At 35.5% G+C, this 26,523-nt stretch overlaps 1 protein-coding gene across 11 annotated transcripts in view; it reads left to right on the top strand.

The window, feature by feature from the left end:
* Positions 1-26,523, top strand: part of SSBP2 (single stranded DNA binding protein 2) — a 166,167-nt gene that overhangs the window by 57,505 nt on the left and 82,139 nt on the right. For 6 of the 11 annotated variants that reach the window (XM_034441218.3, XM_034441216.3, XM_034441221.3 and 3 more), the window contains exons 2-4: positions 10,766-10,838; positions 12,783-12,844; positions 15,353-15,437. In XM_034441218.3, coding sequence (XP_034297109.1) covers positions 10,766-10,838; positions 12,783-12,844; positions 15,353-15,437 — 220 coding nt within the window. Of the gene's footprint in view, positions 1-2,124; positions 2,292-10,765; positions 10,839-12,782; positions 12,845-15,352; positions 15,438-19,530; positions 19,590-26,523 lie in introns of those variants that run through there. The other 5 variants (XM_087885854.1, XM_087885850.1, XM_087885856.1 and 2 more) reach the window with 3 other exon arrangements.

Here is a 26,523-nt window from a genome sequence, read left to right as displayed (position 1 = left end):
TGGAAATTCTGCTCCCAATTGTGGCTGTAAGTAGAGAACTATGGATCTAGTAAATGCATACAGCCAGACAACAAGATAACAACACATATTCTAGGGGTGAGACTGCATTAGGTACTTGTATGTAAATTCAAGGAGCCTCTAAGCCAAGATGGGAGAGTTAATAGGCTTCTCAATGTTAAAACAAAATATCCAATATTACAACAGTATGGTAGTAGGGTTAGGGTTAGGTGGAATTGTCCTGTAGTAAGTGAGGGTACCGGGCTCCATAAAACAGAAATCACAAGTGGAATGTCAGTATGTCCCCGCAAGTAAATAAGTATTAGAAGCATACTTTTATTTCCTTGACCAAAAAGCTCAAGTATACCTTTTTGGAACCAGTTCTCTCACCCCACCACCAATTTGGTCTTTCCCACAGTATTTGCATGGCCTCAGTATACTAGGTACTAAGTGTAAGCTGAAGGCTGTTGTCCTTGCTTCTGGAGGCCTGTAGCTGCTATCAGGGTTTATCTTGGTGGCTAAGACTTTCTCGCAATTCCTTCCTGTCCTGTTTTTCACCTACCAATGATTGGCCTCTGCAGTCAGGCTTCTAGAACATTCTTTTTTTCTGATGAAGTGGACACTGCCATAATATGGCTTTAGCTGTCAGCTGGTTTTCCCCCCTTTTTTATTTTGGTTTAATATTGCTCGCCAATCCTCCAGGGCTGAGGAAAACTATTGTTCAGCTCTAATTCCTATTTCCTTTTTCTCTCTCTGGACTTGTCTTTTTTGTGGCACTTCCTTTCATTGGTCTGCTTGCTTGCTTTCCCTCAGGTGAACGTAGGCTCCAACTGCTGTTTCTTCTTCCTCTAGCACTTGGTACATGCTGACTTCCTGACACTAGGCGAAGCAAACAAGAAGAAGAGGAAAGAGGAAGATGGGGCTTGCTATCAATCCAGTGTTTTTTTCTTCCTTCTACTGTCAAAGACGTTCAAGTCAGATAACAAAAAATATTCAGCTATATTTAGCATAGGAAACCAACTGGGTTGTTAAATGACAGGTAAAGGAGAACAGGGAAATACAAGAGAAACTGAACTGTTTGCTATATCTTTATTCTGGAAGTCATAAGATTGAGACCTTTGCCTGAACTTTTTAGGAAGAAAAACTGAACAAAGTACCTGTTCTGAACCAAATTGCAGCACAGTTTAATATTATCACCCCTTATCAATCTATATATATATAAAAGTGAGATACCACTCGCGCATCATCACAAAATCTCTAGAACCATAAAGCCTACAAACTTGTCACGTATGTTCCTCTTGGCTTCTAGATGCTCACTAACAAAGGATTTTTCAAAATGACCATCAGAGCATTAGTATTTCCTATATTATTAACACGCTCTGATGTTAAGAAGTTCTACTCCCCCTCCCCACCTGAAAAAAAAATCTCTTCCAAATGCAAAACACAAGCAGAGGAGAGGAGTTTCAGTTTCAGTTTTACTTTCACAGCAGCAAGCAGGGGATAGGATAGGGGAGGCTTCTGTGAGGCAAGGCTGAGGGAGAGAAGCGGATAGGATAGGTGATGCTTCTGCGGCAAGCTGAGGGAGAAAAGGGAATAGGATAGAAGGGGATAGGATTGGGAAGGCTTCTGTGGGGCAAGGCTGAGGGAGAGAAAGGGAGAGAGCAGGCCAATTGTAACTACTCATTAATTTTCAAGCTGTAACTGTTGATTTATCAAGCCCAATCACCTAGTTTCGTAGTGGAGCATGGGTATTCAGCTAGTTAATTATACTCCTAAAATTCTTACTGGTTTTTGATGTTGCTAAAAGCAAATATCTCATAATTGAGCTAGTTTTTTAAATTTTATTCCAAAATAAGAACTATGTTGAGATAAATTAATTTGTTATTAAGGAAATAAGCTGTCATACTTAAATGATTTTTTATGATTGCATTGTTATATATTTAAATATGTATATAATTCATAACCTAAAATCAGTATAGCGTAATTTATACATTTCTTAATGCTGATTGCATTGTTATGTATTTAAATACAGTATGTATAATCCATAAATATTAAGTACATTTATATACATAAAATCAGTATAATTTATATTTAAATAATATTATTTTTAATAATGCATTCATTTAGGCATCATCCTATGTATAACTTTGATTACTAAAATAGACCATATCATCAGGTCTAACGAGGGGCACGTAGCAATCCCATTTACTAAGGAGAAATATCTGACAAGCCCAGGAAGTGAGCCTCCTCTACCATGGCACCTACCCTTTGGAACATCATCTCACCTCCCCCAGGTGAGATTAGCCCTGACTCTACTGACTTTTTGGAAATCCCTTAAAATGCTGTTTTTGTCAGCAGGCTTGGGGATCCCATGGAAATAGAAAGCCTACAAAATGTCTAACAAATGACTACACTGTAGGTGAAACTTGAACATACTGTACTTTTCTGGGTTTTTCTTATACATTATTTATGTTTTAATGGTTTTTAATACTTTATTTTTAATGGTTTTGTTTCAGTTGTATACCGCTCAGAGTCATATTTGTGAGATCAGCAACTAAGATAGGTATATAGGTATGTGTGTAGTTGGTAGGTACATACATACATACATATATACCAAAGTTTCAATTTTTTTTACTACTGGTTCTGTGGGTGTGGCTTGGTGGACATGGCATGGCTTGGTGGGCGTGGCAGGGGAAGGATACTGTAAAATCTCCATTCCCTCCCCAATGCAGGGGAAGGTTACTGCAAAATCCCCATTTCCTCCCGGTCAGCTGGGACTTGGGAGGCAGAGAATAGATTGGGGCGGGGCCAGTCAGAATTTTTACTACCAGTTCTCCGAACTACTCAAAATTTCTACTACCGGTTCTCTCCAGAACTGGTCACAACCTGCTGAAACCCACCTCTGATATATACATAAATGATTGGGAAACTAAAAATAATTTTCCGGGTCCCAGTGTAATCCACCCAAGAGTTCTTAAAATACTTAAAAATGAAAGTGCTGATATTTTCACAGAGTGCAATGTCTGTTGAACATTGGCATCAATTTAACATAGGACATTAGCTGGTGTGAATCTAAGTTTAAACTGTTTAAACTGATGGGCAATAAAGGAAATTATGGACCAGATAGTTTTAGTAACAGACTGATCTGGTAAGTCTTTGGTAAGTCTTTAACCAACGGTTTCTAAACAGATGTAGCTGCAGAGGTGGTATTCAGCACCTGTGGTAAATACCACCTCTGACTGGCCCAGCCCCCAGCTATTCCCTGCCTCCCGAATCCCAGCTGATCGGGAAGAAATGGGGATTTTGCAGTAATCTTCCCCTGGAGTGGGGAGGGAATGGAGATTTTACAGTATCCTTTCCCTGCCACGCCCACCAAGCATGCCCACAGAACCGGTAGTAAAAGGTTCTGAATCCCACCACTGTGTAGCTGCCATAAGATATGAACACAAATAGTTTTATCTGTGATATTGGCAAGTGATTTTAAAAGCAAAGAAAAATAGAGTAGGAATATATGGATAATTTTCACATTGGCAAGAATGTAAAGTGATATTTACAGAGATCTTAGTTTGGGATAAATATTTTTAACTAGTATGTGAATATACTGGAGTTGTAGCTGAGCAATGTCCATTAGCCAATGGCCTGTCATAGACATCCTTAAAGTAATCATCAATCTATTAATAAAGTTATCCAGTCAAAAAATAAAATAGGATTAGTCTGTCAAGAATTTTTCTTTGTTATTTTCTAGTAAATACTATACTAGTTCCAAAGTGCTAATGGGACAATCACATTATGATCTGCTCTATACTCTTTTTAGATAGAGATATTGCACTGGTTAAATCTGTAGCTCCCTGGATCTTACTCTTCTTTTTGAAGAAGGGAACAATATTTGCATTCCTCCACTTACCTAACATCTTACTTGATCTCCAGGATGTGTCAGTGTTCCAACCAGATCACCAGTCAATGTGATTCAATTCTTTTGAATAGTGTAACCCACACTTCATCTGACCTTGGAAATTTACATTTTCACTGGCCATGTTTCTATTTGTTGTTGTAAACTGAATAAACTTAGGAAACTTTACCTTTTTTGTTACAGTTAGTTGTTTGACACATTAATTAAAATGCTGATATAATGGTTCTTTTCTTTTTAAGTAAACATATTTAAGTATTTTTCTTATTCCTAGCAATCTTTTCTAACTCATCAAACATTTTCTGTAGAATTCCGACTTACTTGTCATTCTTTTCCTCCGTAAAATGGCCTTTTTATCTCCTGTATGTATTCTTATTGTTTTCAAAGAAGTGCAGATCTTCTTTGTCTGCAAAACTCTACCTAGATTGTTTCATATGTAAAGCAAAATAAGCACTTCTCCCCCTTTTCTAATCCAACTGCTGTTGATAGTTCTAGTAACAGTTACTTTATAACATACCAATAAAGCTACCTCAAATTGTCAATCTCTTGTCTGGAAAAAAAATGCATATTGTACTGAGGAATCACTTGTAAGTTTAACAAAAGATTAAAATACTACATTTTAATTTAATTTTATACTCAATACTATGAAATATATTTAATAGCTGATGGATGATATGTGGTAATGATCAGTAGTTTATAGTATGTATTTGAACTTCTGTGAAGTACTCACATATTACCAGTAGTAAATTGAAAAACCTCTAAATATTTATATCAACTTTGAAAATCAGATTACTTGGTTCAGAGTCTTGAAGTCTAAAAATTATTAAATTATTAATATCTTTCATGGCATGACTTACCTGTTCAGTAATGAATGCTGCAGCTTCAAACTGTCACATCAAATTTGAATTGCGCATTTGTCAGCTAAATAGAAAGATAGTAAGTAGCATGTGGTCTGTTGCAAGGAATGTCAAAAGAATGCTATGTATAACAGCATGTATCACCCACTTTGTTATATAGAAGTAATCTCAAAACAGGCCATTGTATATCAAACTGTACTTGAGTCTCTTCAGAACCTAAAATTAATATAGAATATGATGGGACTTTACTTATTTAGAGTTGTAAACTACATCAACTTATTCTAAAGAAAGTTAAAAACAATAAATGGTAATGAGAAAGTCCTTGGTGCTCTCTAAGCTTGGTTGTTGCAGACATTTCATTATCCAAATATCAACCATAAAAATGTATTAAACTTGAATGCCAGCTGTCTCTTAATGACTCAAGTAAGTTGTACATTTGTTTCTAGAGTAACCTCTAAATTCAAGCAGAGTACAGCAGTAATATCACAAATACTTATGTAATTGAGGTGTGTAATACCTGAAATTATTATATTATTAATACCTGAAATCTGGAGCATCTTTTCAGACTCATATATTTTATTAATACAGTATTACCGTAATATAGGTAGTCCTTGACTTATAGGCACAATTGGACCAGAATTTCTGTTGTAAGTCAAGTAAGTCATTGTAATTCTAACTAAAGTCATAATATGACCAGGCCGATTTTATCATGGTTTTCACAATGGTTGGAAGTCAAGTCACCATGGTCATAAGTTGAGCCAGATAGTTGTAAATCGAGTCCATGATCGTAAGTGAAAATCCAGCTTAACTAATGATATTTGTTGCCTGAAACCATAATACCGTAACACTTTTTGAAGTTAGTTTTTTCTTAAGTTTTTTAGTTTATGAATTTATTTATATAGTCTTTTTATTTAAGTTTAATTTAAATTTTATATTCTGCTCTTAGGATGCTATAGGGTTCTTTCGAAAACTTCCCTGAAGTCTGGGCTATTGATTAAGTAATTCATTAATTACAGCAGTCAAAAGATATTCTATACTCAAACACTATTACTACTATATTCTTTGTCACTCTCATCATTTTTTTATACTGTAAAATCCTTCATATTTGGAGATGTAAATTTTAACTCTAGAGCAGGGGTGTCAAACTCGCATCGTCATGGTGAGAAAATCCTTCATACTTGGACATGTAAATTTTAACTCTAGAGCAGGGGTTTCAAACTTGCATCGTCATGGCGGCGTCACAAGACACATCGGGACTTTTTTCCCCTTCGCTAAACCAGGTGGGGGTGGGGCCAGCATCTGACACATCCGGCCCATGTGCCTCGAAACAAAAAGCCTTAGGAATTCAGATGCTAGGGTTTGCTAGGATGATGGCTTGTTCTGTTTTCTTCTTTATGACATCCTATGGAAAAGCCTTAATTGTCCTGTAGACAGATAGCTTCTAAATAAATCATAATTAATAATAATTAGGGCTCCTACCTTATTAGTCTGTCTATCATCTTTGTAAAGGATTTTTATAGCCTAATGTAAGATTCAGTTTTTCAAAATATATTCTGAGAATGACTGAGGAGCCAAGATCTTGATTTCTTTGAGTCCATTTTAGTATGGAGACAAAAATAAATCTTTCAATCCTTCTATTAATTGTTCTTATTTTTTGACTGTGCTTATGTGTTGGGTTTTTCACTAGCATCATGTAGTTGGCCAGTTTGTTTGTTTTTTACTTGAATTGTTTTTCTAATTTCCCACACAGTTGCTTTCCTCTTATAATAAGTTATATTAGAAATTTAAAATTATTGAATGCATTGGTTATTCTTAAGTGTATAATTTCTCCTTTGGATAAGGAAGTTTATTTCTGTGAAGGTGATCACTATTCCTTTCTTAATCATTTTCTCACAGACATATGATCCTCCAGTGAAATTCTTCAATTTATGACTAAAAATGGACAATGATAGTGTGAAAATAAAACTTGCCTTTTTCTAATATTTATTTTACTATCATATTTATTTTTTCCTCATGTTGACATTGGGATATTAAGAGGAAACTGTTTAAGCAGCCAAAATCACAACTTTTCCTAAATAATGAGTCTATTGTTTCACAACATTTATAGCAAAATTGATTGCATGACCTTATATTCTTGTCTACTTTAATCCTTTATCATTTCTCCCATGTTTTAAAGTGCTTATTTAACATAATTATTAACACTGCATATCTTTTTTATAACTACTGTTAATTTTGCTTATATCAGTTAGAAACTTTTAACATCAGCCAGCCAAAACTTTTTCTGGGGTCTTGCCATTCATTCTACTTGACTTCTGAAATATTGGGGTGTTGTATTTCTCAGACAAGAGTTCTATCTGGGTACTTTACTTTTAAGATGTCATTTCAGGAGATGCACACCTCCCCCCTCCCCCCAAAAAATCTTGTATAGCTAAAGGGTCAGAAAACGGGAATCTAAGCAGCACCAACAAAGAATAAAACATTCTGATACTTCCACCTATACTTTTCTTGCCAATTTACCTTAATTATTTCAATTCTCTCAGGGCTGTTGAGCAGAGAGCCTGAATTCCAGGCAGATCAAGGAAATCCTTTCTATAATTCTTTATAGCTTTCAGGACCTGCACCTTGAGCACAAGGGCAGGGGAGGGGAAATACCCATATTGTTACAATGCTACTATTCTAACAAGAAGTTGTGACAATAGTTTTAAAGGGGCATAATGCCTTCTTAAATCTGTTTAAGATTACATGGGAGACATCTGTTAAGAGATATTTGAACTGGTAAATGCTCAAAAATTGATGGATACTTCTTAAACTACTTTGGCCAGTGTGAATGATCCCAACCTTTCAAGATGAAGGGTTATTAGTAAATTTGTAGCAGAATTATTGCAGCTCTGTTTATAGAATATCTTTACTTATCCAGAAGGAAAAAAATTTAACTCCAAATTACATTTACAATAAAATATTGTAAATTTTATGGTAAATATTGTAAAGTGTCTTTTCTTATTGTAAATCATTACAAATACCACAAAACGGCATAAAATCCCATTAAGCTTTCTTTTCAAAGAAAGTCAAATTTTGCTAAGGGCTTCTGCTTTGTTCTTTATACTGCTAGTTTATTTTACTATTTTAAAAAAATTCTAAATTTTAAACTATTACTTCTATTTATTTAGTGCTGATAACAGCTTTTTATCATTCATCATGGTTCTCTTTGGAAAAGACTTCTGTGTATATTTTTTTTCCTGATTTCCATTGTCAAGGGGAAATCTTTAAAGATAGAAGTAATCCCTCATGTAGTACAGCTATAAGTTACATTTGCTTAACTGCTTTTAATTACTGTCTGATTTTTAAAAAGGCAATAGATTATTTTGGATCCTTATAAAAGATTCATGCAATTACTTTAGTTATACAACTGTCATCCAGATTATTCTAATTTCTGTAAATAATGAGAAAAATATAGTAGCTTTGTAGAGAATAGTTTGTTGTTATTCATTTTTGAAAAAAAAGATGTGGATGTCTCTTATTTGGTTATTACTTCTCTTTATTCTCTATATAGAACTTTATTTATTGTGTGTAACGTAAGAAATCTTGGTTTATGTTTTGACACGTTGCATTCCAAAAAAGCTACAATTTACCAATAGTATCTATCTTTTGGCAGTTGCTAATGGCCAAATATCCCATGTCCCAATACTAAATGTGTGAAAAGCGTTTAGTTCTTCCTTAAATTAGAATGAGACATGTGAACATACCTACAAAATACCCTCTAGTTCAGAGGACTGTTGTTGTGCTAGATAGGAGTTGTCATTTTAAAGAAATAGGCAATCTTTGATAATTATGAAGAAGCCATGGAATGAAATTGCTACTAATGAAAGAAATTTAAATTTATATCAGTTACAATTATATTTTATACATTGTCATGAATTAGCAGGAAAGATTGGATATATAGAATAGCATCCAACTTCTAAATCTGAAGATTTCTTCTGTTCTTCCCAAGATATAGACAGCTGAAGCATATTATCTTTTATAAATTCCATTTATACAATGCTGATGCATATTCTCTCTTTATAACATTGATCAGTTTACCTGCAGTATTTATCCCACAAATTGAAGCCAATTTAAGTTTATAGTGTTGCTATATTTACATTGTCTAAATTCTAAATGCCTGACTCAGTATAACATTTCATTTCACTCTATGTAGTTAAACATTTTGTCAATTTTTATAAAATTGGAATAGCCACTAAGTTTCCAGTTTGCTTTCATTGCAGGGTACTTTTATTATTAACAATTCCATGATAAGCCAACAGATATATTTTTCTTTTATCAGCCTACTGGGAATGCTTCAGTTACTGATTTTCTTCTGTAAAACAGCTATTTAAGGAAAATGAATCATGCACTGTCCTTCATATATGTGGAGGTATTAATAAGCTTCCATTTTTGGTTTGTTGTAAGCTGCAATTCTCCACTGTTCTTAGAATTTAACAGAGATGTAACATCTAGAAGTCAAATATATATCGTATCAAATAGTTATAGTATCACACTAATTTTTTTGTTTGATAATTATTTATTAATGAATATGACATTTCCCTGATTTCTATTGATAAAGTAAACTGCAGTTTAGAACAAAGTAGACATTCCTTCAAAAGTGTATATTTATATTTGTATGTGTATGTGTGTGCATGTGCACGCGCAGGCACACACGTGCAAGCACGCGCGCCTACGTACACATGTATGTATGTGTATTGTAATTTAATTTTTTATTAAAGATTTAATGCAATAGTAAAGAAATACAGATTAAACTCAAAAAAGAAAATAAAATGTGCAAAAAACTAATAAAAAATAGAAAAAGAAGAAATGTAAAGAAAAAGTAAAGAAGTGACTTCTAGTTTTCAACAGAACAAGTAAAAAATTACAAACAAATATTTCTTTTTCCTATAACGCAGCTCTTCTATATGTAAAACCATACTGACCGACCACTATTGATTTTTCAATCCTAGAATTGACAAAAAGTATGTAAAGAGTTACCAGAGCTTTATAAAAACATATTTTATTTTAACCTTGATCAAGGAAGCCAACTTTATATTCCTTTCTTTTACTTCTATCAAATTTGATCTTTAACTCATTCACATATTACCTTTCTTTCATGAATATTTCTTCACGGCTTTAACAGACCTCTTTTGTAAATCCAGCTAAAAGTCATTATCTAAGTCTTAGTTGATTTATCTTTTGTATTTCTTCCTTTGTTTACACAGCCTCAACTTCTTTGTGTATCCAGTAAAAAGTCCCTATCAGGATCATTCTCCTGGCTGCATTCAAATGTAGTAAAAACTACTGGGACCTCTAAATTGAGAATTAAAAAATGAGCAGGCTGATACCTTATGGGCCTTTAAGATCCAAACAGGCAGGCATCTTGTTCATAACATGCTTGATAAAACAGATACTGCTTTTGACTAAGCTAGTAGTTCCAGCAGGACTACTGGTAAAGTTATTTACTCATTGCAAACATGCAAAAAGTGAAATCATCCTATGATATCTTTAACACCATCAAACAACAAAACCTGCCTATCCCGGATCCTTGGAAGGACTTGATAGATGGATAAAAATACCACATCCAGACTAAATTTCTGGCTGCCTATGCGACCAACTGTAATAATAATGTGGTAAGAATTGAAAAGGCATCATGGTTAAAAATTTATTTATCAATGTTCTGTGCTGGTGTAATTACAGATACGGTAAATAGTTTACTGTAAGCATAGCTTGTGTAGATAAATATAGATTAATAGTACCTGAACATTTCTCCAATTGGGATTTGTCCAAGATAATAAAATATTGACAGACTCTGCTTTTTGTATAAAAGCTTTTTAAGCTGTGCTAGGATTTTTGTCCATATATAATATTTTGGATGTAAAATAATATCTTTACTGCATTTTTCTCTATTTAATATATATTATAATCTATTCATTTTGGAATTATTAAATAATTAGAATTTTAATAAGTTTTCTTCTGTTTCCAGGTTAGCACTATATGTATATGAATATCTTCTCCATGTAGGAGCACAGAAGTCTGCACAGACATTTTTATCAGAGGTATGTTTTCTACTCTCTTCTTATTTTTGGGTTAATAGTCAACTTTTTATATTATAAATTATCAGTGATTCTATAGAGAATCATGGTAGTCTGACATATAGTATATAAATGTTTAGAAATGAAATTATTTGTTGTGATAATTTTTAAGGCCATAAAAATTGTAGCTATATTATTGATCTTGTTACATATCAAGTAACAACCACTGGGCTTGACTGTTGTGGCCTGTCAGCCGCCGGCTCCTCCAGCAGCCAAATCAGATGTGGAGGTATGGGAATCAGGGTCAGCATCAAGGCAACCTGAGAGCTCCAAGGTGGAAGAGGGAATGGAACTGTCAGAGAGAGAGGGGGGGGGCAGAGCTTGGGCCGTCCATCATCCCTCAGATGGAGAGTCAACAGCCCCCAGGTTTGGAGGTGGCTGATGAAGAAGAGGAGCAACAGCTGGGTCCAGTGCCTGTGCGGATGCACAGAAGGCAGAGAAGAGGAGAGCGTAGATATCTGTGGGCCGAGCCTTGGGATGGAAGAGCCACTGCTGCTAGCGAAGTCCCACCCTAGCTCTGGGGATAAAAGGCAGGGGGTGGAGATGAATAGATGTGGCAGACAACTATTCATCTTCTTACTGGACAGACTTGTTAGCCTTTGGTGAGAGGGAAACTTTTTGCCGGGGCTGCTGGCGCTCCTAATAAAGGAATCATTAATTTAACTACAGAGGGTTTGTTGTGTTCGGGGAGCTGGGTCGCAACACTGAAACATTACTTATCACTGTCGTTATAATCTTATTTTAAATCCAAACTAAACAGAAAAAATAAGCAGAGAGAGAGAGAGAGAGAAATAGCTAATTAATGTAAATCATTATTTTGACTCCCAAGCCCCAGATTTTTTCCAGGCTACTCCAATCTAAGATTGGAAATCTTGTGCTTTTTTCCAGCCTATTGCTATATGTAGCACCTATACTAATAGTTGAAAAACACTATAATAGTCAATTTCATATAAAATGAAAATATTAGACCGCTGTTGCAAATTATTATCAAGAGCATCATATCCTAGCCTTAATTTTACTTGCATAAACTCACTATATCACCATTTATAATTGTATAATTTTATTACTGATGTGGGTAAGAATTATACATATGTAGAAGCCACAATGTTTTTTTCCTTCCACATACGAAAGAAATGCTATGTCATTACTAACACAGTCATTGCATCTTTGAAATGAATGGTTATCTCCAAAGTGAGAAGTATGTGTGGCTTAATAATATATAAATTTATATCATTTTAAAATATACGGGATGAATAACACAGATAGTATTAATTTCTATGTGCATTCTAATGCAAATAGACTTCTGCTCATGCAACAGCTTTTCGTACTCTCCACGGTGATAGATTGAATGTCACTATTATAAACAATAATATATTTGAGAAAAATAAAGTAGGTGAAATGTTTCTTACACTGCAAAAGTTATCCCATATGTGATATTTTCTTCTTTAGAAGTGTGGTTGTCTGGGATAAAAACAGTATAACACATGAGGGCAAACATAAAATGAGCCTGTCCAAATTTCTACAAAAAAACACAGATTAAGCTGGCTGTACTTTCAGGCAGTGTAGAACAGTTGCCATAATTAGCAGATAAGTTAAAGCATAAGAATCAATAGGAAGCTATTGGTGGATGGAGCCGAGTGTGTATTTTGCTCTGCACACTCATATTTAGTCTGTTTTTTTGTCTCACTCTGACAGACAGAGCTATGCCTGTACACTCAAACTAATCTACTCCCTCAAACACAGAAGACAGCACATATTCTGATATCAGCTTTTTAAACAGCTTTTTAAAATTGATCTGTGTTGATTTTAAAAGAGCCATCTTTGAATTCATTTTAGCTAAATGCTATCTTTGTTTTCATGTGAATCTATCTTGCCTAAAGAAATAATCGTCATTTGCATTGATTTTAGATAAGATGGGAAAAAAACATCACATTGGGCGAACCCCCAGGATTCTTGCACTCTTGGTGGTGGTAAGTGTTTCAATTTACAAAGATTGTATTAGTTGTTAAAAGTATTATACTTGTACAAAATCTGATTTTTATCAAAGGTAATAAGAAATTTTGCTAACTAATTGGAAGACTAGTGTCAACCGCATTTAATATTGAACTGTCATTTCATTTCCTCAAAAAGATAAAATTAATTATGCAATTATTTCAGTTTAACCTTGCTCATTTTTCTTTCAGAAGGATTGATACTCAAATTTTCCAAATCTTATGCTTTTCCCCTTTAGATGTTCCCATAGAACTACAAACATACACCTAAACTAGTTTGATGTGACAACTGCTTGTTAAGATTCTGCAGAAATGCCAGCACATATATATGTAAATTATTATTGTCAGAAACAAAGTAGGTTTCTGACTTCAGAGCTCTTTTATATTTGGGAGCATCTGGAGTGCCAATCACTGGCTTCAAAATGATCAATGTGAACAGGTGATTAAAGCCCCACCTAATTTATATGCACACGTTGTGCATAACTCTTGTTTAAAAAAAAAGGACAGGGGCTTTGATTGCCCAGTTATTTCCACCATTTTGAAGCCAGTGAATGTTGCTGTCAATACCCCTGTATGTGTACAAAGAAGAATTCTGTATATAGGAGCAACAGTATTAATTTTAGGGCAGGAGGAGATTATACATGCACATCCTTCTGTGTGACATCTGCCACTGACACAAATGAGAAAATCCTTTGTGGAAGAAAAGAATAGGTCTGTGCATGTATCAGAAATGATTTAGAGGATATTATTCAGTTATCATGTAAGTGTAAGTACAGTCCTTGTATGATATTCATTAAAACAATTTCTTTAATTTTTCAGGCTTCCATCCCAGTATAAAAAATGATGTGGCTGCTTTAAGAATAATTTTAACTTTAACGATTGCCCTCTTTCAAGCAGTTGCATTTTTTTCAGATTCATGAAAAAAGAGAGAATGCTTTAATGTGTAGCATAGTAATAGATTGCTCATACTTGTACATCCTTTAGAGTTGCTGCTAATCATTTGTGAAACATGTACGGAAGAGACTTTGCTTTGGAAATATTCCTTGCCCAACCCTAATAAGATTAGCCAGTTTTTAGATGCTAGATTTCAGAGCAAAACCTGATTTACCAGTGTCCAGATTTCAACATCAGACTCAGAAAAATAAATATTATATATATGTTTAATTTCTATACTATTCATTATTTTCAAAAGCATATAATATTTATTACATAAGGAAAGGATTTAAGTTAGTTGTATTATTATTTTTTTTATTAGATGGAAGGAGTCCCTAAATTAAGTGATTATCAGAGGATACCAGTGTTGTAGTCTAACTAGAAAGTTGGGGAAAAAATCTTAGAAGAAAGCAATGCTATATTGTTGTCAAGGAATCTGCAGAGAAAATGTCTGACATTTCCAGAAGCAAATTTCAAGTCAAAAATAACAGGGTATTTTACCAATTAATGCAAAAGAAACTAAAGCTAGAAATACGAGCTTAGGATAGATACTCATTTTTAAATAGACATAATAGTATTTATAATTAATAAATATTTTTAATTTAAGAGACTTTTAGCTGTAATCTATCTCAGTGATGGCTAACTTTTTTGCCATCGCGTGCCAAAAGTGGGGGGGACCACAGGGGGTCGTGCATGTGCGTGCCCACATCCATAATTCAATGGGCCCCATTCCCTGAACTCCCCCCACTTTTGGCACGCGATGGCCTGGTGGGCCCGGTTGGCCCATTTTTCGCTCTCCCCAGGCTCCAGAGCCTTTCTAAGAGCCTGGGGAGGGCGAAAACGGCCTTCCCCACCCCCCTGGAGGCCCTCCGGAGGCCAGAAACAGCCTGTTTCCCGACTTCCAGTGGGCCCGGAAGGCCCGAAAATCAGCTGGCCAGTGTGCACATGTGCGACAGACCTGAGCTAGGGCAACATTCATGTGCCCACCAATATGGCTCTGTGTGCACCTGTGGCACGCATGCCAGAGGTTCGCCATCACGGGTCAATGCTGCCTTCTCCCTTTCAGTCCCATATATAAAAACAATCTCTCCTGGATCTTCAGAATGTAAAATTGTTTATGATTTTGTATGATGTTCTAATGATATAATGATAACAAAAATCAGTAAATTTCTAATGTTTTTAGACACGAATTGCTCATCTCAACTGTTAAACAATTCTGGATTAAATATTGGTGGGGTTATTTTAAGTTTTTTTAAAAAAAAAACAGATTTATTTGGTATTTAGATGCTTATCAGTTGCATGATCCTTGAATGTTTTCATTTTAACACAAATTAAATTATAGTATTAGGATATTTATCTGTATAACAGTCAATTAGGCTATCACTGTAATTATTCTTAAGTATGTGTAGTTTCAACAGAATGGGAATGCTACATACATTTTGCTTTCAGAGTATGAAGAGGGTAATAAATAGTAATTACTATAATGTATGTGTCTAGATGGGATATACCTGAAAAAATATAAGTTACAAATTGGGCATTTTTTTTTATTTTTAGTGTGTTTTGGGATCTCTATTGTGCAGCTCCAGAAAGACGTGAAACATGTGAACACTCAAGTGAAGCTAAAGCCTTTCATGATTATGTAAGTTTTATGTTCATTGGTTACGTTTTGTCTCAGCTTTATTTGGAAATGATAACAGCTATGAATTTAGTAATTTTCAATGTGCTGGAAAAGCTATTGCTTCCAATTTTTTGTATTCCCTTGATAGGTAATGGAAATGAAACTAATATTAACCTTGTATGCAATACAAGAGTCTGTTTTATGTAGGTTAGCAAAGGTTCAACCTTAAGAGACATCAAGATAACAACCCTGTGGATAAAGTCAAAGAAGTCAAATTTTCAGTTAAATATGGGTAGTGTTGGTAAGAAAGAATGGAAAAGAGGATGTATAAGTAAGATAATATTAACTGCAACATATTGAAGACTAAAAAGTATTATCCAATTGTACTGTTTACCACATAATTAATGGGGGAAATTGTTTAAGGAAAAATCAAGCTGAAGAAACAAAATTGTCTAGTAATCAGATGGTTTGGTTTGGTTTTGTAAATGTTTAGAAGTGGACTGGAAGTGGACAACTGGTAGATATTTTAACACAAATTTGTATGAAATCAGTGGAAACGCCTTGCATCTATTCCTTACAATAAATAGATTGTCAGTATGAGAAATTTCTAATGAATAATATTGTTTTTGGGTTTAACATGAGATTATTGAAATACAACTTTTTGCTTTTCTTGGTAGTATTCTAAAGTAGATTGCTGAAAGCAAAAATACCAGGGTCTGTGTATTAGGTGTGATTGTAAGCAAGTATGTTTTAAGTTAACATTTATACCTGTAAATAGCTCTGTGCTATTGTAACTGTGTTACAATGTCAGTTTAGTGATAATCGTGTGTAAAAATTCTAAATATGACTAAACTTACATTTAGATGTTTAATTATATCAGAAGTCAGTAATGTTTTGAGCCAATTGCATTCTTATAAATTTGAAATCATATTAGGAAGTTTTAACTATTTAACATTATCATGATAATTACCTTATTTTTCGGAGTATAAGACGCATCTTTTCCCCCCTAAAAGAGGCTGAAAATTTGGGTGCGTCTTATACTCCAAATGTAGCTTTTTCAAAGCTTTTTTTTTTCAGCCCTAACGTGGCACTAACGAGGTACTAGCGAGCGATCTTCCCAGCTTTGCCTGCTCCCTCGACTCTGTGTTTTAATGAGGTGCTAGCAAGTGAAGCGATCTCCATGCTTTGCTCCAACTCTCAGCTGTTCTTTAAAAGCTTTTTTTCAGCCCCAGCTAGGTGCTAGCCAAGTGAACCAATCTCCCCCTGTGCTTTGCTTGCTTTTCTCATTGCTGCTTCCTCTCAGCTGTGCCTTAGAAGCTGTTTTTTATCCCCAAGCAGGGGATAAAAAACCAGCAAACTAATGTGCTGAAGTTGACCAGACTAAGGACACTAGCCAAATGAATACCTGGTAGGCAGATTCCCCCCCCCCTATTTTTCTCCCCAAAAACTAAGCTGCGTCTTATACTCCGCTGCATCTTATACTCCGAAAAATACGGTATGACAAGTCACAACAAAAGCAAACTGATGATTCTGTTCCCTGTCACCCCACTGCTGGATTTTTCGTTCTTTCCCTTCCAAAGTCAGGGCTATTAGCATCCATTATTTTTATTTTCTAATGACTGAAGGTCAAATATGGTACAGAGAGGCATTCCTAGAAATAAAGATAGTGTGAAAATAAATTTGGCCATCATATTGCCTGTTTTTGAATTATAGATTCCTAAATGGAAAGTGCTGTCTTCTAGTTACAGATTCATAATCAGATGATTTGTTTAGTAAAAGAATTGGTTAAATGTATAACAGCAGGAATAGCTCACATAAATAATGTTGTCAAGTCTTACATTCCCTGTGATTCTTTTCCTGATTCCCATCCCAGCTTTAGCTATATATTGTTATTATGAAAGAGTATATTGTGCAGCTGGACCTCTATGTTTAAGAAAGCAAGGGTGTTCAATATCAGTTTACTGAAGAAACAATCCTTTTCTAAGACCTGGTAGCACGTTGAGTAGCTTAATATTTTGATCGAATAACTCTTCTGAAACATAGTAATAATAGCTTTCGAAAAGGTCATTGTAACAGCAGGACATCACAAGAAAAAGGTACATAGTAAAGGCCCTAATACATTTAGATCTCGGCTAAAAGATCTTGGAATACATTCTAATTATAAATAATTAGGGCTCTACAGTGCTTCAGATTCAAATACAGGAGTACAAATATAGGAACTGGCTGCAGCTACTTAAAGCAGACATTTCTGGGATTGTTTTGAAATGCATCCAGAGTGCTGCGTCCCATAAATCTTTATGAGCACCCCCAATCAGTATATAGAAATGTTCTCTTAACAATTTTGATCCAGCTTTTGGAAAGTTTCCCTATATGCGTAAATGTCTTTGTCACATCTTTTATAGTAGTGGAATGTTCGAAGAAACATTTACAGAACAGGTTTCTTAAAGAAGATTTTTGGAGTGTTCTGTGGTGTTTTACTTCAATATTTATTTATATGTTACAGCCTGAGACAGAATTGTGAGCTATAGAAATATGCACACAGGCAATTGGAACCTTTTTTTTCCTTCTGTTTAATCATATCTGATTTTGAGGAACTGTGGACTTGCAGTTTTCCTGGTCAGGTTTTTCAGAAGTGTTTTGCAATTGCCTCCTTCCTAGGACTGAAAGAAAGTGACTGACCCAAGGTTACCCAGCTGGCTACATGCCCAAGATGGGACATAGTCTCCCAGTTTCTAGCCTGATACCTTAACTACCACACAAAACTGACTCCCAGCAATTGAATAGTTATAGCAAGTAGATCTTTTTTTAAAAAGCGGTAAAATCTAAATTGCTTCAGGTTAAACTACTCCGTCTTAGTCTAGATTGGGTGAATAATTTCATATAGGATGCAGATGGATGTGATTCCTTTGTAATTTTTCACATTCCAATTATGTGTTAAAACTGTTTTATCTTGACTGATGATCTGATTACATATATGCCAAAAGAGAAATATATGTTACAGAAATAATACTATAGATATAGCCATGTCAGGTATTCTTACAAGCCAACAACTACATAATTTTAGGTGATCCTTAGATTATTGAGCATATTGTTAAAATTGAGCCTATGTATTTTAAAAGAAGCCATCATATTGCCTATGGAACAGGTTCATTCTGCCATAGTTTGACTCTTTAATGATATAAATCCAAAAAGAGTTCAGCAAAATCTTATTTCATTAATGGATAGGATTGTTAGCAAGATGAATAAAATTTTCCTTTATGACTATTGTTTGATTAGTTTCCAGATTTTGAATTATACATTTATGTAGAATTTGTTTGAATTAGTTGTTAAATCAGTTAAGCCAATCTCGACTACTGATTAATTGGTTAAATTAGTCTTAATTATTACCTAGTGCTAGAAGTTTACAACTTAAACAAACCAAAACTCCCCTGCAAACAATAAATGTCCTTGGAATTGTTATACCAAGAGACATAGATTTTAAAGTCTATAGAAGTTCAAGGTCACTGACCAACCACTGCATCCAACAATATGTGAAATCAGATTGTTAGTTTCTGAACTTGTGGCCAGGATATAGGAATACTGTTAGATTGGCAGTTATAAAATCTCTGTAGGGATAGAAAGTTAAAATGCTCTGACCCAGCGGCCTGATGAATCCAATGACTTCTAGAATGCACACAAGGAATTTCTCACTTCATTTCTTCATAATAATGTTGAAATCCTGGCTAATCAAAGAACATGGAGACTGCCTACGTGGCTGACATTATCCATTCTAAGTCTTGTTCCCTCTAACAGAGCTAAATTGTCACTTTGGCTTATTAGAGAGTTGAGAGCAATGAAGCAAATACACAGAAGATTGAAGTAGAAATGAGGAATTCTTGTGATGAGTCAGACCAAGTACAGAATGGTGTGTATTTTAAAGCCCATCTAAAATCTTACTCTGTGGTAGTAGATGCAGTAAAGAGGGATTACTTCAAGGGATGCCTCCATTGCATCTGCACAGAACAAACCAGCAATGCTTCTCCGTACTGTATGGCATCTCCTCCATCTAGATGTTAGGTCGGGGAGCCTGAACAGTCGGAGGCTCGCTGTGAGCAGTTTTCATTGTTCTTTGCAGACAAAAGTCGATCGGAGTTGCCTTGACTTGGACTCCAGTGTTTGGACAGGTCATAGGAGGTAAGCTTGGTAATGGTTCATATGGATTATTTTCATCTTGTAAGATCTTGGGGATATGAACAGGATATATAGAGAGATAAGAGCCAATACCTGCTTACTCAGTCCTTAAACTTTCCTCCTAGCTGATAGATTAACCAAGTTGGATTGGCCCTTTGGTTTCCACTTTGAGTCTTCGGAGAAAGGCAGCATACAAGTTGAACAAACAAACAAACAAACAAACAAACAAACAAATAAATAAATAAATAAATAAGGGAGGTGAGCATTGATCTTTGGGGCACAGGATGTATTTCCACCTGCTTAAAGAAGGCAGTAATAAAATCTTAACTTAAATAAACCCTCTATTATGTTGAAGAATCTATGTAACTATAGTCTAATCTCAAATATTTTATGTTGAGCCAAAGTTATTGATAATATGGTGGCCTCACAGCTCCCACTGTTTTTATTTATAATTTGAATCCCTTTCAGTAGGTACTTCATCTGGGATATGATACTTAAATTACTTTGATTGCTATAGTGATGTCCTGGGCCAGAAAACAGTTGTCAAGCCTTTTGATTCAGCTGTTGTCTTTGAAACAAATCACATGAAATACTTAAGAATCAAGTTCTATTTCAAACAGATTAGTGCCAAATAAAACAATTGGGCAGCTTTGACAGGAACTCACAATATATATGTAGCTCTAGCTTTCATAGTACATCTCTTGTTTTTTCTTCTAACCAATTCAAATTTAGCTTAATATTTTTCATCTCATAGTCTTAAAGGCTATAGAATCTGTTTTTACCACCATAAAAGTAGACAAACCATGGTATCTTTCAATGCAGTCTGGCAGAATTTGGCCTTGATAGCACTGATTTGTAATTCGTGCAGTCCAGTAGTGGGTTCCACTTACCTTCGCTACCAGTTTGGAACTGTGAGCGCGCGCATGCATGTGCTTGCTTTGCTTGCGCGCAGCGCTTCTATGCAAGCGCAAACCATCCGTGATGACATCCAGGTGGGTGGGCAGAGCCTCCCACCACCGCCACTACCAGTTCGCCTGAACCAGGGCGAACTGGTAGAAACCCACCACTGATGCAGTCCTTTATATTGTAATGTTGTAATACTAGGTAGCTTCTGTTTAACATGTACATTATTATCTACACTAAATGCTGACTAGAGCCTGCTGCTTCTCTCATTATCAACTTATCCAGTTAGTCTGATCAGCGGGGGAGGGGGGAGTTGTTCCCCTTTTCCAGAAGTTCATGTATTTAGTATATGGGAGAAGTTCTTCTCCTGGTTGGCTCCCAGGCTATAGAAAGTTGTTTCCCCGGGTTGTGTATTTACTAGGATTTAGAAAATGACAAAAGTCATATTTATTTTGTAAAACTTTTGGCACTATAAATTTGTTTTAATTGTATCAGTTTGACTTTGTGTTCTATTTTGTATTTTACTTTATAATTGTAAGCCTCCATAAGTGCTTATTATTATGTCCAAATTGTCGGTACCCCTGAACTTTACCATGAAATAAGTTAAAACTGACATAAGTAAATGGCATCCACCATTTTTAATTCCAAAGTCCATAGCATGAACACTTTGCTTTTATTATATGATTTCTAGTAAATAAGAAAGCAAATAAAGATAGCATGGACATAATTATTGGTACCTCAATTTAATATTTAATAACATACCCTTTTGTGGCAATCAAGTGCTTTTTGTAGCTTGAATGAAACTTTTATTCTTCTCAACTGGCAATTTGTCCCACTTTACTTAAACAAACTACTCCTTCTTCCAACTGTGAGATTCAACTCTTTCCATAGATTTCTGTTAGGTTTAGATCAGGACTCATAGCAATCCACTTGAGAATAGTTCAGCGTTAGTTTTTGAACCATTCTTGGGTGTGTTTGGAATAGTTGGAGGACCTATGACCTGCAACTGAGACAGAGTTTTCTAACATCAAACATTATTGCTTCATCCCACAATGCCTTGATAATCTTGTGATTTCATGGTGCTCGGCATAGATTCAGGAACTTGCAAGATCCTGTTAATATATCTTTACATTTTAGAATTAATTCATCTGGTCATATTTCCTGTCTAATCTTCCTTGTAAGGCTGACATCAATCTTGCAAGTTTGAAAGTACACATCTGCCACCATTTCACTTAGAATCTAAAAAACTAGCTTCTTGCTCCTTCTCATTCATTATCCAGCTACAGGATATGCCTTCTCTTATTTGACCATTCCATAGCCAGAATCTCTTTCCCCGTCTCCCAAGGTTCTTCCCCCATACCATTGTAGAAACCTAGGCATTATGGCCCATTCTCCAACGTTTCACAGTAATGATGGTATTCTTTTCTTGAAAAGCACTGTTTTTATTCTATGAACATAGAGCTACTATGACTTACCAAAAACCTCAAATTTTGTTTCATCAGTTCAGAGGCACTCCAGATTGGAGTGGCATTCCAGATTGACTTGAATGAGGATAAGTTTTTTCAATATAATTTGTCCTGAGCACTAACCTCAATTTTATAAAATATGATTGATAAATAAAAGCTGAACTTATCAGAAAGACAGTCTGCTTTGACCAATCAAAAAGATGCTAAATCTCAAGTCAGTCAATTAGAAAATGAGTAGCTAAATTCATATACCTTAACCTTGTGTTTGAATTGACACAGGTGCAGACTAATTTTCATCAGTTGTGCTAACGTATTAAAAAAATTATATAAGAGAGGCTTTGGACCTCAGTTTCAGACTTAGCTGTGTAGACTTCAGTTTCTGGAATGCCATGTTACCCAAGTTAGGGAAAGAAGATGATATGTAACTTGGATTAGATACCATGTTTCCCTGAAAATAAGACTCTGTTTTATATTTTTTTGAACTCCAAAATAAGTGCTTGGCCTTATTTTCAGGGAGGTCTTATTATTTTGGAGCGCGTGGAGCAAGATGGGGCTCCTCTTGCCACCTTACCTGATTTCCAGCTCTGTCTCCCTAACCCTAACCAGAGGAAATGGCGGGGACTGGCTGCACATGCAGTTAAATATTTTCGGGGAGGTCTTATTTTCCAGGGGGGCTTATTTTAGTGCATGCACTCAAAAGCCCAATTGGGCTTATTATCAGGGGATGTCTTATTTTCGGGGAAACATGGTATCATGGCGTTGTTTATTTTTGATACATAACTTGATGCTTTGGATATAAGATATAAGTATCAAGCCAGTTGAAATAATAATTGCAGTGATAATTTACACGCAACTGGACAAGTGCCCAAGTCCCAATGCATTATTGGTAAAAGCATTATGTTAGCAAAAAAAAGATTGTAAGAGAAATTCAGAAGGACCAGATCTTTCCAAAATTTCTTGGGTTGTTTTAAATGAAAATTATAGCAGCTCAGCTGGAAGTACATGACAAACAGTATCATATCCATGTATTCTCAGAATGCTAATGAGCTGTGTTAATTTGTCTCAGAAATTTCAGTGTTGACCATCTAAAGAAAAGAACTAAAAATAAAAGTCCGAAGCTAAATTTTAAATATATGAAAAATAGAAAACAACTTGGGAGAAAATTAAAGATTTTTTTTTTAAATGATAAAATCAATTAATTAGAGTGACATAATACAGGAAGTCAGAACTAAATAAACATATTATGGTTTAATGTTATGGCAAGCATTGCTAGATGTTGGCTGAGCTAATGCAATATGGTAAGCCAAGATGTATCTTAAAATTTTCTGGGTTCAGTCCATTGATTTTGTCCAATTATTGTATGCTGTTATTTACAGTTTAGTATAGTGTGTCAACCCAGTCATTTGATGATGTTCTTTCACAAGATAAATCCATTTTTCATTACTAGAACAGTCATTTTTAATGTTTCATGAATCAAATAGAAGATAGTGTTCTGCAAAGTTAATTAGTTAACAGCTGGCTAACATTGCCTGGACCTGGAAGCTTAAGCAGGTTTGTTCCGGATTATGTAATGGATGGCGAACATAGAAATGCTGGGTCTATAGTTTTCACAGGGAAATTGAAAGAAAAAATCAAATAGGAAATGATTTCCATGCTGTTTTCAAGCAAACTACATGATCTTGAGTTGATGTTTGACTTAAAAGAGACTTCATTTTTATATGCATTTTATTTATATTAGTCTCTGATCAACAGAATTCTAATGATCTCATTTGATTTCACCAGGGGAGTTTTCTAGTATCAAATACAGTGAGTTATGAACAAGCCTTAGAAAAATAACAGCCTTTATATTTTGCAATCTATAACTAAAATCTGTATTATTTTTATTGAAGATATTGAATAGTTTGTGCCTTAGAAAATAGCTCCTTTTTCTGACAATAAAGAACCAGTATTTTTATAAGTTGCCAAGTTCAGAGCCATTACCTGTAAATGTACTAGAATCAACATATTATTGCATATATTTGATGAACCATGGAATCACTTCAGCGTTCATTTTTACTTATTTGGTTTCTAAGTGCATACCATTGGGATTTAAACTCGTGGTCAGTATTCTTTGTTCTAGTTGCTCAACAGTTTCTATTTAATATTATTCAGAGGTTTTTTGATTTGCACCAGCTGCTTTCATTACGGGAGTCAGAAAGAGATCCCATATTAGAAAGATCATTTTCTTCTCTTATTTGAGCAGAATAAATTGTTATGATATTTTTGGGTGCTTTGACTTGTTCTTTTGAATATCACTATTCAAGGTAAGCTTATTTTTAGTGGTGTTCAAGAAATTATCCTACTTCTGGAAATCATTTAAATGTTTTTGTATAACAAATAGGGTTGTGCAGTGCTTCAAATTGAAAATGAAACTCAGAGTGCATGAGAATGAACCTATTAGCAGTTTAGAAGTCAGAGTAAATTTAACCAAGCTGTGGATAATGTCTGAATAACTGAACCGTTTGGGCTTTTAGTGACAAACTGGAATTGCTATCTATATATTACTATTATATAAGTTATATCTTGTATGATAGTTTATAATTGTCTCTTGTTAACTAAAGGCTACCAGATTATAGGATGGGATTGAATTAGCAAGCAAACTTGTAATTAGAGTTGACAGGTAGTTTTGTTAATGGTTCTGAAACCATTACTCAGGATTCAGTTACTGTATTTGTATTCTGCAGTACTTACCCTAAATAAGAGCTTTGTTCTTACAAACACACAGAGATGGATAGATAGGGTGCTGAAGAATTGCATGGGGGGGGGATAAGGAATGGGTTAGGATTAGGGTTCATTCTGCATATGCTTTCTGCTTGTGTTTATTAAATAATTCAGTTAGATAAATGGAATTGTTTTACTGTTGATCAGGTGAGAAAACTGAGTGATAATCTGAAGACTTTCATAGGAGATAGAAGGGTGCTATAAGAACAAAGGCAAGACTTTGCTCAGGAACCATGATATGCATTGAAAATCTTCAGCAAAGATAAGCATATCTGAGTCATTATTTAAGATGCATTTTACAGTCATGTTTATGCTTGTGTTACTCTCTGCTATAGTTATGTTCTTTGTTATAGAACAATTAATACCAAAATATTATAATTCATAATACAAATGATAATTCTTGCAGAAGTATCATTTCATTTTCCAGCATGGTGCTCTGAGATTCCAGGCATGGGTCTCGGAGCTCTTGTCCTATAGCTCTATACACTGGGTCTAAACCAGAGGTGAAATGCTCCCGGTTTGAACCGGATAGCCCAATCTGGTAGCGATGGCGGCGGGTGGTTTGGAGAACCGGTAGCAAAAATCCCTGCACCGCCCCCCACCCCCACCATGCCCAGCTGAGCCACACGATCATCAGAGGCTTTTTTTTTTTACTTTTAAAAGCATTTTCTCTACAACCTCTTCTGACGAAAAAATGCTTTTAAAAGTTTTTTTAAAAAAAGCCTCTGATGATCACGCGGCTCAGCTGGGATCGTCAGAGGCTTTCAAAGCATTTTTTTCTGCAACCTCTTGGCCAAAGAGGTGGTAAAAAAATGCTTTGAAAAGTCTCTGACAATCCCAGCTGAGTTGCCTGATCATCAAAGAAGCTTTTCAAAGCATTTTTTAAAAAGCCTCTCTGACGATCCCAACTGAGTTGCCTGATCGGCAGAGGCTTTTCAAAGCATTAGAAAAAATGCTTTGAAATGTTAAAAAAAAAAAAAAGTTGGGCACGGCCACCCAGTCACATTACCCCACCACCACCAAGCCACGCCCACAGAACCAGTGGTAACAAATTTTACATTTCACCCCAGTCTAAACTGAAGAAACACCTGCTGATGCTTCCCAGTTTCGACTCAGTCTATAGCTCTGTATAGACGTGGCAGAGTGAGCTCTGCTAAAAACAGCATACTAATTTGGAAGAAGAGTGCAAGGAAGAGAGAGAGAGAAGATTACAGTGTGAACAGCCCTGGGCTCAAGTCCGCTGTTACTGGAAGAGTTGGTATTGCAGGAAAGTGGAGGCCAGAAAAGGCTCCACTAAGTGTGGCAGCCATTTTCGGGAACCAGCATGAAGAGCCTGTGCCTCAAGCCCGCTACCCCACAACAAGGGAAGATTGGAAGGCATCGCTGGAAGGAAAGGTTGGCTCCAGTGCGTTTTGAGTTCCTCGTGGCTGCCAGCACCATTTGGAGTGTTCTGCAGGCTCTGGCAGCTTATATCTGGCTTGGCACAAAAGGGCGAAGAGGCCAGGGACCATTTTGATTGTGGAGTAGCGTGGGGGCCATAAGCTAGAACAGGCTATTTCAAAAGGCCATTAGTGAGTGTTACCAGCTGGTAGCACTCAGGAAAGGGCTCTCTTGGCTGCCTGTCTAGTAGCGAGTGCAGTCTTGGAGTTATTGCCAGCCCCAGACCACGTGGAGTTTCCTAGGCTACCTACCCAATTGGGAGGTAGACCGGGACCTACAACTGTTGCAATAGAGACAGACCTGAGGCTTTTTGGCTGCCTGCTCAGTTGGGAGGTAGACCAGGACCTCCAAAGTATAGCAGCCTCCTG

This window comes from Pantherophis guttatus, chromosome 2 (genome assembly GCF_059756535.1).
Source record: "Pantherophis guttatus breed Tessera chromosome 2, ASM5975653v1, whole genome shotgun sequence".
Taxonomy (NCBI): Eukaryota; Metazoa; Chordata; class Lepidosauria; order Squamata; family Colubridae; genus Pantherophis; species Pantherophis guttatus.
Note: the sequence above shows the minus strand (reverse complement) of the source record. Positions and strands in the feature narration are given on the sequence as shown.